The sequence below is a fragment of the Rutilus rutilus genome (genome assembly GCF_951802725.1).
Source record: "Rutilus rutilus genome assembly, chromosome: 17".
Taxonomy (NCBI): Eukaryota; Metazoa; Chordata; class Actinopteri; order Cypriniformes; family Leuciscidae; genus Rutilus; species Rutilus rutilus.
The window spans coordinates 21,500,746-21,517,414 of record NC_140230.1 but is presented as its reverse complement, the minus strand read 5'-3'; the positions used below and the strand labels follow the sequence as shown (position 1 = coordinate 21,517,414).

General features: G+C 38.3%; 1 protein-coding gene across 1 annotated transcript; it reads left to right on the top strand.

Annotated features, from left to right (window-relative positions):
• Positions 1 to 9,796: 9,796 nt before the first annotated feature.
• pdp1 (pyruvate dehydrogenase phosphatase catalytic subunit 1) lies at positions 9,797 to 16,390 on the top strand. Its single transcript, XM_084435487.1, has 2 exons — positions 9,797 to 9,920; positions 12,936 to 16,390. Exon 2 carries the CDS (start codon positions 12,963 to 12,965, stop codon positions 14,520 to 14,522), a length of 1,560 nt encoding a protein of 519 aa, XP_084291613.1. The 5' UTR covers positions 9,797 to 9,920; positions 12,936 to 12,962; the 3' UTR covers positions 14,523 to 16,390.
• Positions 16,391 to 16,669: the final 279 nt, after the last annotated feature.

The window sequence follows — 16,669 nt, the reverse complement described above, 5'->3', positions numbered from 1 at the left end:
CGGTGTGAACGAATCAGTTGAAGGAATGAATATGATTAATTTATTACGACATGCCGCCAACTGGCGGTTTTACTTTCATAGGCCTAATCAATATATTTTCAACATTTCAGTTTTCTATATTCAAAATGTTATATTTAGAACATTAATCTCATAACATCATTTAGGCAATTGTAATTGCAGTGTAATTTTGATAAGATGGATTTTGTTGATTCTGATTTCATTTCATTGGTTTTACAGCCCTATAGTGTAGGCTATAGTGTTAAATAGTGTAGTTAACGAAAAGGTGATCAGCAATATGTAACTTTACTTTTTATATAATAATAAGAGGGGTGCCCTTTTTTCACTTGAGTATCTGCTGCCCCCGAAATTGTCCGTTTATCTTTTCCTCGATGTCTTTTATTGTCGGACAGAGCTGAGATCTGTCTGTTCATCTCCTCAAGCTTCTCCTTCATCATCTGACTCCTCTGTTCTTCCTCATTCCTTGAAGAATCTGATGAAACATCTTAAACTCGCTGCTCTGTGAGCTCAGACTGAGTAAAAATCCACAGCTGCATTTCCATATAATATATTAAATATACGTTTTGTCAGTTCTGTGTTGAAATTGTTGAGTATTTGACTCATTGATGTGCTAGTCTGTTTTATCACAATGTCCTTTCATTTTTGTGTGTGTATAGCCTAAGCTTCTCCTTTAAGGACTTCAGTGCTGTTTTGTGTATAAGTGTAAATCTGTGAGAGTGCAGTTTCTGGGAGAACAGGTGATACATTAAAAACATTCAAAGAAAGAGAGTAAAAAATAAATAATTTTCACGTAAATAAAAATATAGCCTATATATATTTTTAAAAGGCCTATATGTATAATTAATCAGATTAAATCCTAATTCTTGTGGATGTTGATGGTTAACTTTATTGTGAATTTATATATGTTACGTATCATCACCTATATTTGTAATTGTATGTGAACCAAAAATGAAATAATGCAAATGCAATGCATACAAGTCCTGATGCCTGGATACATTTTATTTTGCTGCCATCTACCAATATTATGAGGTATTACAATGTGGAAAATAAACCAACAAACCTGGAAATTCGTCTTCGGAAACACAGGGTCTGAATACTTACGACCATGATATTTCAGTTTTTTTTTGTTTTTTTTTATAAATGTGCAAAAATGTCAACAATTCTGTGTTTTTCTGTCAATATGGGGTGCTGTGTGTACAATAATGAGAAAAAAAAAATGAACTTAAATGATTTTAGCAAATGGCTGCAATATAACAAAGAGTGAAAAATTTAAGGGGGTCTGAATACTTTCCACTGTATGTAAGCGGAAAAAGTCTGCTCGCACAAATATGTAGATCCAAATGGAAGCAGTACATCCATTGCTACACCGGATAACTCTCTGTATTCTTCTGCTACTGCGATCCAAAATTCAGGCAGTGTAGAACTGGAAAATAAAGTTTTTAATGTTCAATCACTGGACAGCTCCAGCAAAGCATCTTCCAGTTTTGTGGGGAGATTAGTCCTAGTTTCAGTGAATGGTTGCCGTATCCAGTCATTCAGTTCTGGTTGCGTCTCTTTTGGAAAATACTTATGGAATTGTTCCAAAAGGCCTGGAGATGACCAGTAATGTGTGTTTTCAGGTTGCCGAGACTCAGTCCACTCTCCTCAAGATGTTCATCCAGCTCAGGAAACATCTCCACATTACCTTGTTCAACTCGCTCAGCCCATCTTTGCAGCTTTTTCACAAATGCATTAATTTTCTCATCTTTCTCAATTTTCGCTTCGTGCTGCGAGCCCATCTCATTGCAAAGGGTGTTTACTGGACGTGATTTAATGTGATTTACAATTTTTATTGCACCTTTGAAAACACTAAGCTCACTGTCAAGTGCTCTGCTAGGAAGAGACTCACGGTGAATGATGCAGTGCGTAAACTTAACATGAGGAGCCACTTATAAAACCTTTGCCTTGAGTCCCTTGTTTTTACCTACCATTGCACCTGCACCATCTGTACATGAGCAGTGAGCAGAAGAGCATTTCCTCAAGCAGTTTTCCATCAAATGTGTATCTGATGAATGCCAGCAACTGAGAAGAATTAGAAACATCAGCAGATTCGTCGACCTGTAACGCATATTTCTTTCCATTCAACCTATCAATCAGTTGACTCTTAATGTCTTTTGTATATCATGAATACGGCGAGCTATTGTGTCATTCGAAAATGGGACAGTCATAAGCTCACTTGCAATTTTCTCGCCATGCATGGCCCGACTCATAGCCACAGCTGCGGGCTTAATCAAGTTTTCTCCGATTGTGTGTGGCTTTTTGGACTATCAGGTATGCCACCTCATAAGATGCCTTCAGAGCATTAGCAGCAGAGGCGGACAGAGTACACAGCTTCATTACTTGAGTAAAAGTACAGATACCCCTTGCTAAATTTTACTCGAGTATAGTAAAAGTACTACAGTCAGATATCTACTTAAGCAAAAGTACTGAAGTACTTGTTTTTAAAAGTACTTGAGTATCAAGAGTACAAGAGTACATTTTCTAAATATTGCATTACTACTGCCACATTGGTAAACACAGCAAACACTTGAAGCGAAAACTATCATTAACTTGTTCAGAAAATTGAAATAGTCTGGCGAGGTGGAGCCACGGGTTGGCACATTCCCGGGATGGACCTGCGTCTTCATCCATTGTTTCGTCCATGGTTTCGTCTCTTATCTAAATCTGACCATGGAGTTGACTTTGGCGGAAAGCTGAAGGTGATTGCTGATAGGCTGTCCCAATCAGTGGCGCCTGCACAATCCAGTCACGTTTGAGAGGGAAACAACAAATTGAGGGTTTCCGAGATTTTTCTTTTTTGAAGAAGAAGAAGTAACGGGTACTCACGGTTATGGATAGAAATGTAGCGGAGTAAAGAGTACAATATTTGCCTCTCAAATGTACTTGAGTAAAGTCATGAGTACTCCCCAAAAATGATACTCGAGTAAAGTACAGATCCCTCAAAATTGTACTTAAGTACTGTACTCAAGTAAATGTACTCCGTTACTGTCCGGCTCTGATTAGCAGTAATTTGGGTTTGTTGTGCGAGTGTACGTGTTTGAATCTGTAATTCCTTCTCTTTTCTGCGAAAAAAGTAGTATAATCTGCAGTGCAAAGGTTTTTCAACACAAGTAGGGTGTCTTGTCTCCAAATGTCTCTGCATTTTTTCCAGGCTTCATACAGTACTTTCATGGGCAAGTACTTCTGAACAGATTACACACTGAGGATGGTCCACGTCGTTGACAGTAGAGCAAGTGAATCCATACTTTATGAATTCCTCTTGATATTTCCGACGTTTCCTACATTGGTCAGAAGGAGTCTTGCTCTTGTGTTTAGTAGAGGTACACGGTTCAGGCGATTCAGGCAGACTGTCCACAATTTCCTCAACATTTTTAACCTTGCAAATTACAAATTATAAATTTTTTCAAATCAACTCATGACCCCTTGAAATCATTCCGCGACCCGCAAACTATATTTATACTGTATTTTTTCTCAAATGTTTCCTCTTGTCCACAGTATAAGACTGGGTCAACTCATCTTCTGAGATTATGTACAGAAGTTTAGAAGCTTGTTGCAATCTTTTAATATCCATTTTTGCATTGTTTTACCTATTCAATTAAATATTTTATGTTACTAAAAATATTTTATGCCTTTAAGGTATCCTACAAGATTTATGATGAGGCTATGAAGAAGAATGCCTCTTCTTCGGCCCAGCTGAAAACACTCAATCAAGGTTGTGGCAAAAAGCCAAAGAGAGACAACAGTAAGTTTAGAAATTGATATGATGTAACTATTTTTAAATAGGCTGTAGTGAGTATTGTCAGTGATTACATTACTGTTATTTTGCAGTTGCTGGAGATGAAATCAGCAAAGACAAATACAGAAAGAGCATTGTGGAGGATGGAAATGATGGAGCTCTATGTAAGATGAGGAAGATGTTGTGGATTCATGCAGGAGCTGACTGGAGTCTGTTGGGACACATCATGTCGTGTTATTTATTGCCTTTGAAATCTTTCATTCAAAGTAGATGTTGTATTTTTAAATGTTGTTTTCTGTTGAAATTGTTGTTTTCTGACTGGTTTTGTGTTTTAGATGTGTGTGTTTTACTATTTTCCCTAATGAAGACAAACAATCAATTATTGGTTAAACTGTATTTTTTCTGTCTGCCCACCTGGCCTGCAACCAATCAAATCACTCACCTGCAAGGGTTTTGGGAGGGATATATTTGAAAGAAAACCAACCAAATCATTAAGTTTAAGGATTTTGGGAGGGGTTTATTTTACATGTAACCAATGATGTCACTTTGCTGTAAGGGTTTTGGGTGGGATAAATTTCAAGTTTACCAATGAATTTTCTTTTGAGGAAAGTCTGTGGCCCAATAGCTGTCTGGTTTAGGTGTGAAAATGTCCCCTGACAAAATCCTTGAGGGGATTACTTGCCATGGCAACAAATGTCTGTAGCATGGTAGAATGCCTTAGCAACATACGTCGGAATTGGTATCATTACGGAAGTATCCGGACTGGTGGAATTTAATCTAAACGGTCAGGAGTACTTGTGGATACTTCCATAAATGAGTGGTGTATACAAGACATTACTAGTCTGGATACACTTCTTAGTACGTCAATTCAGGGTAATTTTAAGAACAGGTAACATTGGAAAATTTTTCCCAGCAGGCCCCAGCGAGGATCGAACTCGCGACCCCTGGTTTACAAGACCAGTGCTCTAACCACTGAGCTATGGAGCCTCACGAGATACCTGTCAATCACGAGAGTGTTTATGCTTTGAGTTAGCATGACAAAGACACACCTCAAGGAATTGGCAGGCAGCCTAAGATATCTTAACAGATGCTTCAGTGCTTTGAGAAAAAGTCAAAGTTCAATGTGTGAAACTCTTGGTAAAGTGGCTCCAGGAGTTTGTGTGACTTTTTAATTGTCATAACACAGAATTTACTGCACATTTATGCATATTCTTACATGTAAGAAAGCATGAATGGAAACTGTTGGTCCGACATGATCAAACTAAACTCACTCCAAACAACAGACACTTTCTTGTAGCCCAACTGACTAAATTTGTTTGAAAGAAACTGTTCTAAAAAAGGAATCACCTGTATAGATACATTATATGTAAAGACACTTGACAAGAGCAAGACGTTCTGGTTCTATGTCACTAATAATATACAGTCAGAATGAAAGGCTTCAGAGTGCAGAAGAATCAGATTCATTTGACTGTGATAAGTTCACTCATGAGTTCAAGACTCAAGATCAGACACAAACACACTGGGATTGATTGCAGCAACCAGTTTCTCTGGAGATTGTAAGAAATATTTACCATCGTCATACCACACACACCAGACATTGGTGTAAAAGAACGCTGTTTCCTTCCTTTGGTTTGATTCTATGGTTACTAAACCAATATGAATAGTCTCCAACAAGTGTGTTCCTGAGTCAAAGGCCTCTGGAGCCAGGACACAGGCATATGGGTAAAATATCTCTGGATTATTAGGAGCCAGCTGCTGCATCTTGCTGTGTCTCAGACTGGTCAGATCATCAGAGAATCAGGTGTGTATTTGCAGTCCAGAGTCACAATGACAGATACAAACAACAGGGTTACTAATGGTCTCTATATTCTCTATAGTACCACTCATTGGGCCTGGGGAGAAGGGGGCCCACTCGTGCGTTTTAGTGATGACCCTGTCTATGTAGCCACTTTGTATTCACTATATGTAATTCACTTTTGTAATACACTCTTTAAAAAAAAGATGCTTTAGTGACATCAGTTGTTCCATGAAGAACCTTTCCATTGCACAAAACATTCTTTAGTTGGAAAAACAGTTCTTTAGAGTCTTTAGATTATATGTAAAAATGTTTCTTTTAAGAAGTGTTTACTCAAAAGTTCTTTCGGGAATCCAAAATGGTTCTTCTATGGCATCTGTCATGTATTCCCTGTGTGTTTTGTAGTTTCCTGTCTTGTGCCATGTTTTGTAGTTTGTAGTTTTTCATGTTGATTAGTCTCCCCAGGTGTATCTCGCTAGTTCCCTTGATTACCCTTCTGTGTTCCCATGACAATTTATCCATGCCGCCTTGTCAGCCTGTGTGTATATTACCCTTGTGTTTCTCTTGTGGTTGTGAGTCGTTGGTTTTGCTGTCCCTGTCTTGATCTGCCACATTAATCAAAGCTCTAGAAAGCATCTGTGGATCATGCTGTAAACTCTGGGCTCTGGAATAACATTCAATAGTCAGAACTGTGAGTTTGAGTTAACAATCAAAAACTGAGATGTTTTAGCACTCTTTTTTTTTTCTTTAGTGTGTTAAAGTTTATCTTGCAAGAACTTCAGTGCAGTATTGAGTTCCTCCTAGAATGGTTTAAAATGTTGTTTTGACCTTTAAACTCGAAGAGGCGTAGATGTTTTATATGTACTTCAAGCACTGAGCCACAAATAAAAATGTTATAAATATTTGCATTTACACAATATCAAAACAATTTACATTTATTTTAAAGAAAGATAGCACAAGCACACTTTTTAATTAAGGATGAAGGGGACCTAAAATGAAAATAAATGTTTCTTTCCTTGTAAGAAACAGCTAATGAGGCAGAATCTGTGATTGGCATGTTTTTCTGAATCTCTGTGCACACAATACACACTTCCAAGTGCATCTTCCAAGCAGAAGAGTTTAGGATTCTCAGATCTGCAGATCACCTTAGACCCTGAAGCACTTTCTGCAGTGAAGGACACACATAAGTTCTTCAACACTAGATTACAAGGATCTATTCCTGCAGATAGGACACTGCCGGACTTTCTTGGTTTTCTAGAACTGCTGAAAACATTCTTTACAGACACTGTTACAGAATATATATATAACAGGAAAACTGAATATTTCACAGCACACGTAAGATCTTCCACAGATACTGGTTTCACAGAATCCATTCTCAATTTTCTGATATTTGAAATGATCCTTTTTTAACCTTTTTTTAAAATGTTGTCTTCAGTTCCCCACCAACAGCTTTTCCGTTTTTTCTGTTACTTCCTGGAGTTTCTGAATACCCAGATTGGGTTTACCTGTCATTAGACTCTAACAAACACTCATTTGTATTTGTGCATCTAATAATCATCTCCTGAAAGGAGAGCAGAATCTGGTGTTCCAATCCAATATCACACACCGATAAAGAAGCATTTTAGCAGTTAGGATTTTCATGTGTATATACAGTAGGCTTATTAAGCATATTTACATAAAATACTATAATTCAGGGATTGTATCACTCTCAGAAAAAAAGGTACGAAAACTGTCACTGGGGCTGTACCTTTTCAAAAGGTACACTTTTGTTCCTTTTAAGTACTAATTTGTCCCTTTTAGGTACTAATATGTACCATTAAGGTACCAATATGCACCCTTTAGGTACAAAAATGTACCTTTTAAAAAGGTACAGCCCCAGTGACAGCTTTCGTACCTTTTTTTCTGAGATAAGACAAGTGTATTCTCTGTAAATAAATTAATTTCCCCCCTGATTCACTTCACATAAATTCAAATTTATTAAACAAAATAATTTTTATGTAGATTTTGTTTTTATTGATGCTTTTGTGTAAATAGTGTATTGCATTGGTGTTTTGTTTCCTTTTTGTTAGAAGTTTAGAAAACTCTTCATTAAAAGCAGGTTAGGTTTGCAAGTATAAAAGTCATTATACTTTCTATTTAGAACATATGCCTGAACACAACCATTTTTTTGAATAAACAAACACTTTTCCCATTTGTTCCTTTCAAACAAAGACTGATTGAAAATCAAATAACCTAGACATTGCGTGCACTGAAAGGTCTCTAGCCCTCTACCTTCGGTCTCAAGTGATATTTTCTGCAGAATTGGGTGCAGGTGAGATTTAGAAGAAGAAAAAATCTTGTTAGAGCCTATTTTTGTCTTAATTATAATATCTACCGGAAAAGGAAGGTTTGGTTAAGCGCAGCTATAGCTACACCTCTGATGACGAAGCAGCTACGTAAGTGAACCAATCATCTTGTCCGGGCGGTGTGGAGTAGTATGAAGCTGCAGACTCGGAGCCTGCTGCATCTACAGTCCCGCACCCAGAGTCCCGCATTCTCAGACCCCTCGTTTTTCGAGACAGCGCCTCCTATCAAATTAGATCGGATAAACATGTGAAGAACTTAAGCCGAAACGTGAGTATCGTCAATTTTATTTAGCGAATCATAGGCTACCTCATTCGGTTTCTTTTTTAATCAAACTACTTTATAGCTCATCGATACACCAACATATGAATAGTCCATTTAATATTTGTAAAGTAGTTTGTAACAAAATTTGAGCCATTAATGTATGTTTTTTCGCCTTTTTTCCCAGAAAATATTTTGATAGCTTACGTTAGCCTTTAACCTTGGACTTACAAGCCATTGTAAAAATTTGATTAAAATTAGTTGACATTAAAGTAGACCAATTAAATACATTAAGTGTGTTAATATCAAAGAATGTCATCATTAATTATTTAATCAGATTCACCATTTTACCTTTTTTTTTAATTACCGGACCTTTTTTCCTAAAACTATTAAGTTGAATTAATTAATGCCGGAGTAATTATTTTACTTTATATAATTTATGTAGACTACTTAAATTAGTTATTATAAAACGTAGTATTAAAATGAATCAATATTAATTTAACTGATATGAAGTTGTTGCCGGCCATTTCCTCCGTGGCCCTACTTATCACCCTAGGTATGCTTGTAATTTGCATTTGCAGAAAAAATATTATTTATTATTACACAATATTTTTGACAATGGCATTCATCTTTTATTTTAGTGAAGTCGAGGAATTTGACAGAGCTATTGCAAAAAGAAGGAACATTCGCCTACCAGAAATTATTTTACCTTATGCATTTACATTTTACATTTATTCATTTAGCAGACGCTTTTATCCAAAGCGACTTATAAATGAGGAGGTTTTTTTTAATGCAACTGAAGACGAAAAGTAAAGTCACTAACACAATTCTTTCCTTTTTTCTTTCCTTTGTCCTGTTTACAGCAAGATGATGCTTAGGTGATCGTTAAATAAAGTACAGAATTGTTTATTATTGGTGTTTTGTCTATTCTTATTTGAGTTTTGCTTTGCATTCAAAATATAAAAAAACAGGTTTTGTAATGTTAGAATGGTATAATGTTAATTAGACCATTATTGAACTGAAAGAAAAATTGGAATTTGAATTAAAAAAAACATTGTAGCAATACAGTATAATATCACATAATATTTTTCAGAAGATATTCAATATGCAATTGCGACTTTATTTCTCAGAATTGCGACTTTATATCTCGCAATTCTGAGAAAAAGTCACAACTCTGACTTGATATATTGCAATTGTGAGAAAAAAAATCAGAATTGTGAGATAAAAAGTCGCAATTATTATTATTTATTTATTATTCAGTGGCGGAGTCAAGCTTCCATATAATTGTATCCCTTCCATCAGTAATTTTCTTTCAATTACACCCACGCTCAAAAAATAACTACTGGGTAATTTGTTAGTCAGAGAACACAATGAGTTTTTTTTGGCACATGCATTAAGCAGGGAACACAAATATTTATTTGGATAACTTTAAATAAAACGAGACCGTATTGCATCCTATTGTTTTCAATGGCATTTGGATAAGGGTGTTATACGATTTTCCGAACAGCAGGAGGCGCTGTCTCGAAAAATGAGGGGTCTGAGAATGCGGGACTCTGGGTGCGGGACTGTAGATGCAGGCTCCGAGTCTGCAGCTTCATAATGTTGGCGGTGTGGGCTGTAGGCGAACTAGACCCGCAGGATGCGGGCGGGGTGAACAGTGCATATTATGAACAAATGTAGCCTAATCTAGCACAGACCACAAACTCAGTCACCCACTAATATCCTCAGGTAAGAATACTCATCTTTTGTTTTGTGGTAATGAGTTGCGCATGCAGTTCGTACGATGATAGTATGATTTCCAAACAGCGTATTTCAGACGCATTAGCGTTTGATATCTGTTCACGATACAGTCACGCAGTAAAATATGGGGTTTGCAGTACAATACAAACCTTGTGCTATCTGAACATTTTTCACTTTAAATACATGGACATTTTATCAAATTAAGCTTCTCTGCGATTATTTCTATTTAATTATGTTCGCATGCTCAAATGTAAACATGGCAACTTAGTAGCGAGTAGCCTCTGTTGGGTGATGTGGACGGGACTAAGTAGCCTACTCAACTGAGCTTTTTCCTTTTCTTTTTCTTTTTACAACTGTCGATTTATCTGGAGATTGTAAATTAAAATCGTTGTAACGTTGGATATATTGATTATATGGTATGGTGCATGTAAGTTGCCTCGTAGTATTAGCTCGTTCTGCATGTAAGTTGAAACCATAGAGCGCGCGTGCTGTTTTTAGAGTAGATTATGGAACTTTTATTTTAACCTTCTGTGTCCATTTTGCTGATAACTTATGTGCACTGTATGTGTACTGTGCTTGCAAAAGGGTGTGCCATATTTTGATAGGGAGAAAACTGCAACACATTAAGGATTACCGTGCTCAGCCGGATCTGTGCCATATCCAGATCAGATAATGGACCTGCGCCTAGACACGACCACAACGCAGCCCTGAAGTGTCAACTAGACTATATCCCCTGAAGGCCTCATCGAAACAACAAAAGTTTTTTTTTTAACGTCAAACGTTTTTCCACTGTACAGATGAAAGGAGATCAAAATTATTCCTGTTCACATGCATCCGCAGAAACGACTATAAACGCTGTATTATGCATGTCAGCCAAGTAATTGGCAATGTCACTTTGTAAAGAAAGACTATGCACCCATGCATTCAAATGTGCATGTCTTTAGACCAAACACGTAATACGCATGTGCATGTCTTCACCATTTTCACAGATTCACGTTTTTGAAGTTTACACGGAGATGATAACGCTATCGCTTTCAAAACCCATTTAAAAAAGTGCACTTTGAAACCTACTTCAGAGTTTGCATTCTCAGGCCACCAAAACGCCATTGTCGTGTAAATAAACTGCCAGAGCGCATTTAAAGGGATACTCCACTTTTTTTGGAAATAGGCTCATTTTACAACTCCCCCAGAGTTAAACAGTTCAGTTTTACCGTTTGCAAATCCATTCACCCGATCTCCGGGTCTGGCAGTACCACTTTTAGCATAGCTTAGCATAGATCATTGAATCGGACAAGACCATTAGCATCTCTCTCAAAAAAATGACCAAAGAGTTAAGAAACTTTGCTGCTGTACCATGAGTGCAGCAGGCGTAATGATATGACGCAGAGCCTGAAAATAGTCCCCAGCTCGGTAACTTCCAACGTGACCGGGACTAAGTTTGTCTAACCTATTAGACCTATTTTCAGGCGCTGCGTCATATCATTACGCCTGCTGCACTCATGGTACAGCAGCAAAGTTTCTTGATTATTACGCAGGAATGAGAGTATAGTTCCTAGCCATATCAGCCTAGAAAATCGCAACTTTTCATTTTCCGTCGGTCTTAGTACACGATGTAACTACAGAAGAGTCAAGTTTTAAATAGGAAAAATATCGAAACTCTTTGGTCATTTTTTTGAGAGAAATGCGAATGGTCTTGTCCGATTCAATTATCTATGCTAAGCTATGCTAAAAGTGGTACTGCCAGACCCGGAGATCGGCTGAATGGATTCGAAAACGGTAAAACTCAACTGTTTAACTCTGGGGGAGTTGTAAAATGAGCCTATTTCCAAAAAAAGTGGAGTATCCCTTTAAAAGTTTTCGGTTGAAAACGGTGTTGTTTAAGCGGCCCCTAAGATGACTAATGATTTTTACAACGGAAATGAATCAATTAAAAACTTAAGCTAGACACTGATTTTCTTTTAGAGCTGCTGTAAAGCCAAAACAATCATTGTTTATTGTTGTTTACAGAACAATCGTTGTCATTAATTTCCTATTATCACTGTAAAGCTGCTTTGAAACAATCTGTACTGTAAAAAGCTCTATATAAATGAAGGTGACTTGATTTGTCTAATTATACAGACATGTGAATATTAAAATATGAGTTGAGGGCACCTTGATGCATTTTAAAAATATAATACTACATGACAACAAACTCACAAGAACGAGGGAGAAACGCGGAAGAACATTTAAAAGGTTAAATGATATTTTCATTACATTTACAAGCACTACAGTCTCTGAACAAACGACACACGTCAGTTTAACACAGAAAGAAAAAAGGCATAGGCCTAGTTACTTTTTTGTCTATTGTTCTTTGAATATTCTGTCTACATCTGTGTATCAGAATTCATCATGCCATCATGTTCATGATCAGATGTACTGCTGTGTCAGTATTCTTATTTGCACATAATAGTCTATTTCAAATGAAGTAGTAGTCATTAAATATGTGCGCGTACACTGTGCTGGTTCATGTTTAGAACACCACCAGAGTATATAAAATATGTCCAAAAAAACTTGAAACATGCTTACTCCAGTCCGTAAATGATCTATGATCCGTGTTGTTAAACTCATCACAGCGTTTCGTCTATTAAATATTGTTACAGTCATTATTTGTGCTTTTAGTGTTTTCAGTGATGTGCAGCCTGTACATATGTTCACATCTCTTGCAACACTTATCTCTTTATGTAATGGCTAAATGTTACAGGGGACAGTAATAGGCCAGTGGGACAGTCAATGTGTCCAATGCCAAGAATGTAGCATGGGACTTTAAATAGCCTTGGGTCACTCTCCCATCCTGAACGGAATGGATTTTCCATGCCTTGACCTTAGCCTTGACTTAGTCAATGAGAATAATCTTCTGATGACTACAGTAATTTTAATTGTTTTTACATCAAGACTAAAGAACTTGATGATCATGGCATCTGAGTTTTGTTTAATTTTTGTAACTGTGCTGTGGTTTTCCTGTAGGTTCTTTGAGGGTAAGGTCAAATCATCATGGCTGCTACCTTCCAGGTGTTCAGGGTCATCCATGGCAGGAGATTTGGTCAAATCCTGGTGCCAGCTATAAAATGCCAAAACTGCAGGCTGTCGTCTCATCCCTGCACCAATGCAACTCAGCCACATAGTTTTGTTCAAAGATGGCGGCACCAGTCACGGGGATACAGGACCTCACCTGCAAGGCACACCTACTACCTGACCCCACCTCAGGTTAACAGCATCCTAAAGGCAAATGAGTACAACTTCAAAGTTCCTGAGTTTGATGGCAAGAACCTTAGTTCAGTCATGGGCTTTGACAGCAACCAGCTACCTGCAAACGCACCCATTGAGGATCGGAGAAGTGCAGCGACGTGCTTGCAGACGCGCGGCATGCTTTACGGAGTATTCGATGGCCACGCAGGCTGCGCTTGTGCTCAGGCGCTCAGCGAGCGGCTCTTTTACTACATTGCTGTTTCGTTGCTGCCGCATGAGACGTTGACACAGCTGGAGAACGCGGTGGAGAACGGACGACCTGTTCACCCAATTCTGCAGTGGCACAAGCATCCCAACGACTACTTCAGCAAGGAAGCCTCACGGCTCTACTTTTCCAGTTTGCGCACGTACTGGCAGGAGCTTCTGGACCTGAGCGTTCCTGGGGAGCAACCTGATGTTGCCGAAGCTCTTGTGAGTGCCTTTAAAAGGTTGGACAATGACATGTCCCTCGAAGCACAGGTTGGCGACCCAAATGCGTTCTTGCACTACTGGATGCTTCGTGTGGCATTTTCAGGTGCTACCGCATGCGTAGCACACATCGATGGTAATGAGATGCATATTGCCAACACTGGAGATGGCCGTGCAGTCCTGGGCGTACAAGAACCCGATGGCTCTTTTTCTGCCTTGACGCTCTCCAATGACCACAACGCGCAGAACGAATCCGAGGTGCAGCGCGTGCGGTCCGAGCACCCGCTTTCCGAGGCCAAGACCGTGGTGAAGCAGGATCGTCTCTTGGGGTTACTCATGCCGTTCCGCGCCTTCGGAGACGTTAAATTCAAGTGGAGCATCGAGCTGCAGCGCCGTGTTCTTGAGTCCGGACCGGACCAGCTCCATGAGAATGAGCATGCCAAGTTCATCCCACCCAACTACCACACGCCGCCCTACCTCACGGCGGCACCGGAGGTGATACGACACCGCCTTCGTCCACAGGATCGTTTCCTGGTGCTGGGCTCGGACGGGCTGTGGGAAACGCTACACAGGCAGGAGGTGGTGAGGATTGTGGGTGAACATCTCACTGGAGTGCACCAGCAGCAGCCAGTCAGTGTTGGTGGCTTTAAGGTGACCCTGGGTCAGATGCAGGGATTGTTGCAGGAAAGGAAGGCTCGCATCTCCTCCACCTTCGAGGACCAGAATGCAGCTACACACCTGATTCGGCACGCGGTGGGGAGCAATGAGTTTGGATTGGTGGACCATGAGAGGTTGTCAAAGACTTTAAGCTTGCCAGAGGAATTAGCGCGCATGTACAGGGATGATATCACTATCATTATAGTGCAGTTTAACCCACACGTCATAGGCGGACAGTAAAAGCGGACCGACTCACGTCCACACGCTTTGTTACATATCTTGTGCACAATCTCATCATTGTGTTATCAGTAATATCAGCACAGCAAAATGTTACCTATACCAATGGAATGTATTACATTTTAATGTTCATTTTTATTTTCACATATGCATGGCAGCTGCTGTAAAGGGGAATTTTAATATCTCATTCAGGTGAGTGGTGTTGATTCCCAATGTTACATGTGGAATGAAGCCAAACAGAAAAAGTTATGCTGAGCCCACCACAGACCAGCTATCACGATTAAACAGTCAAAATGCAAAACAAAACCATAACTTAAGACTGGAAATCTCATATCTAGTGAAATTTACTAATGTAGGTTTAGCAGATTTTGCACTGAGGAGAGACTTTAAATAGTGAGAATGAGAGTAGTGTGCCAAAATGAGCTTTTATGTTAAATGCTTTTAACTTTTGAATGAATGAAAAAGGAAAGTAAAACAAATGTCATTTAAAAATGAGTTTGAAAGAAAGAGAATATCAAACGAAATGGTCCATATAAGAACTAAATTAGAATGCTCTGTAACTGAGAAATGTTGAATAATGAGAAGATAGTTCACCCAAAAAATGCAATTGTCATTAGTTACTCACCGTCATGTCATTCCAAACCTGTATGACAAAAACGAGATATTTAACAGTCGGTGTTATTTTGGACACATTGACTTACAAAATGATTTTTTTTTTGCGCTGTGCAGATGGAAAATGAAGTCATACAGGTTTGAAACGACATGAGGGTGAGGAAATGATGACGTTTTATTTCAGTTGCTAATGCAGTGACGAACGACATTTTCTAAGTGCTTTTTTTTGTACCATTTGCAGTCTTTATTTGACTTCGTTCTCTTTTTTTTTTTTTTAACAGCATGCCTTTTAATAGATGCAGTTTTTAATGAAGTACATCTTTAAGTTCAACCAAATTATATTCCCATTACTGTAAAAATCCTGATAAAGAGGTCTGCTTAATATTTTTTTTACCTGTAAATGGAATCAGAAGTTAGCCATTTGATGGTTTGTACAGTAAGGGAAAAGTTCCATACATGTGTAACGTAATAAGAGACATACCTGTCACTGCTAATAACACACAGATTCTCTTTGTTACTTTCACATACTTCAGTTCCCTCTGACCGTGATTCTTTATTTATAATGCTGCTGGCCATTGCTGAAATTCTGTTTACTGGGGTGTGGAGGTTTCTCTGAAAGGTGAGGGACAGGTATTTAAAGTAACAGGTTAATGACACAACAAACCCTTCTTGTAAGATGCATAAACACACCTGTATGCTTACACCGCTGTGGGGAAATCTGAACCTGAACAATTTGCTTTATGGATTGTGTTTCCAAGTAATTGAGTTGATATGCATTTTTTTTCCAGGTGTCACAACATTTTTTTCAAGTGATTACTGGCCCCTGGGTATAGATTAGAACTTGAGTTCAATGTTATATTTTTGGTCCGAGGGTTATTGAACAAGGTTAAAACCATAACTCTTGTGTGATTGTACTTTCTTGCCTGTATGTTCTCATCTCTTGCACAAGAACACAGCTGATTACCACATGAAATGTTTTGAATGATAGTCAATCAGCAATCAGTGTTAAGTAATACCGTTACAAAATTATAGGCTTGCTAAAGTGTAAATAGAAACTGCTTTATATTGGAATTACTTAATACTTGAAGTAAATGTATGCTGCGGCTTAAGTTTGAAATGTTCAGTATATTTAACAATATTTTGCAGCATGTCACAATTTAACAATATTATATTACTATGTGCTGGTGCATAGGCATGGCTTGTGCGAGTACTCCTGCTTTTTGTATTTAAAATGTTTTAATAAAAAATGCTATAACCTATTATTGTCAAATTTTAGTATTTTGTTGAAATTAGTGCATGCAGTGTAAAGGTTTCGGTTTCTAAGCTGAACAGTCCAGGCAAAGAAATCCTAACAGATCAAGGTGACTTTTGTTGCCAGAAGTTGCGTTTCATTTTAGGAATGTACATTTATTTAGTGTGAATGATTGAACTTTGTGTGTCTTTTTGGAAGGCTGTCCAAACAGAGCAGTTGGTTCAGGGACGGGGGTCAAGTCATGGTGTCAGATCACAGTTTCTAGTTTGGCAAACTTTAAGTAGGT

What these genes read in the sequence shown, in the direction of transcription:
- pdp1 (XM_084435487.1), top strand. Translation starts at nt 12,963, where the DNA reads ATGGCTGCTACCTTCCAGGTGTTCAGGGTCATCCATGGCAGGAGATTT.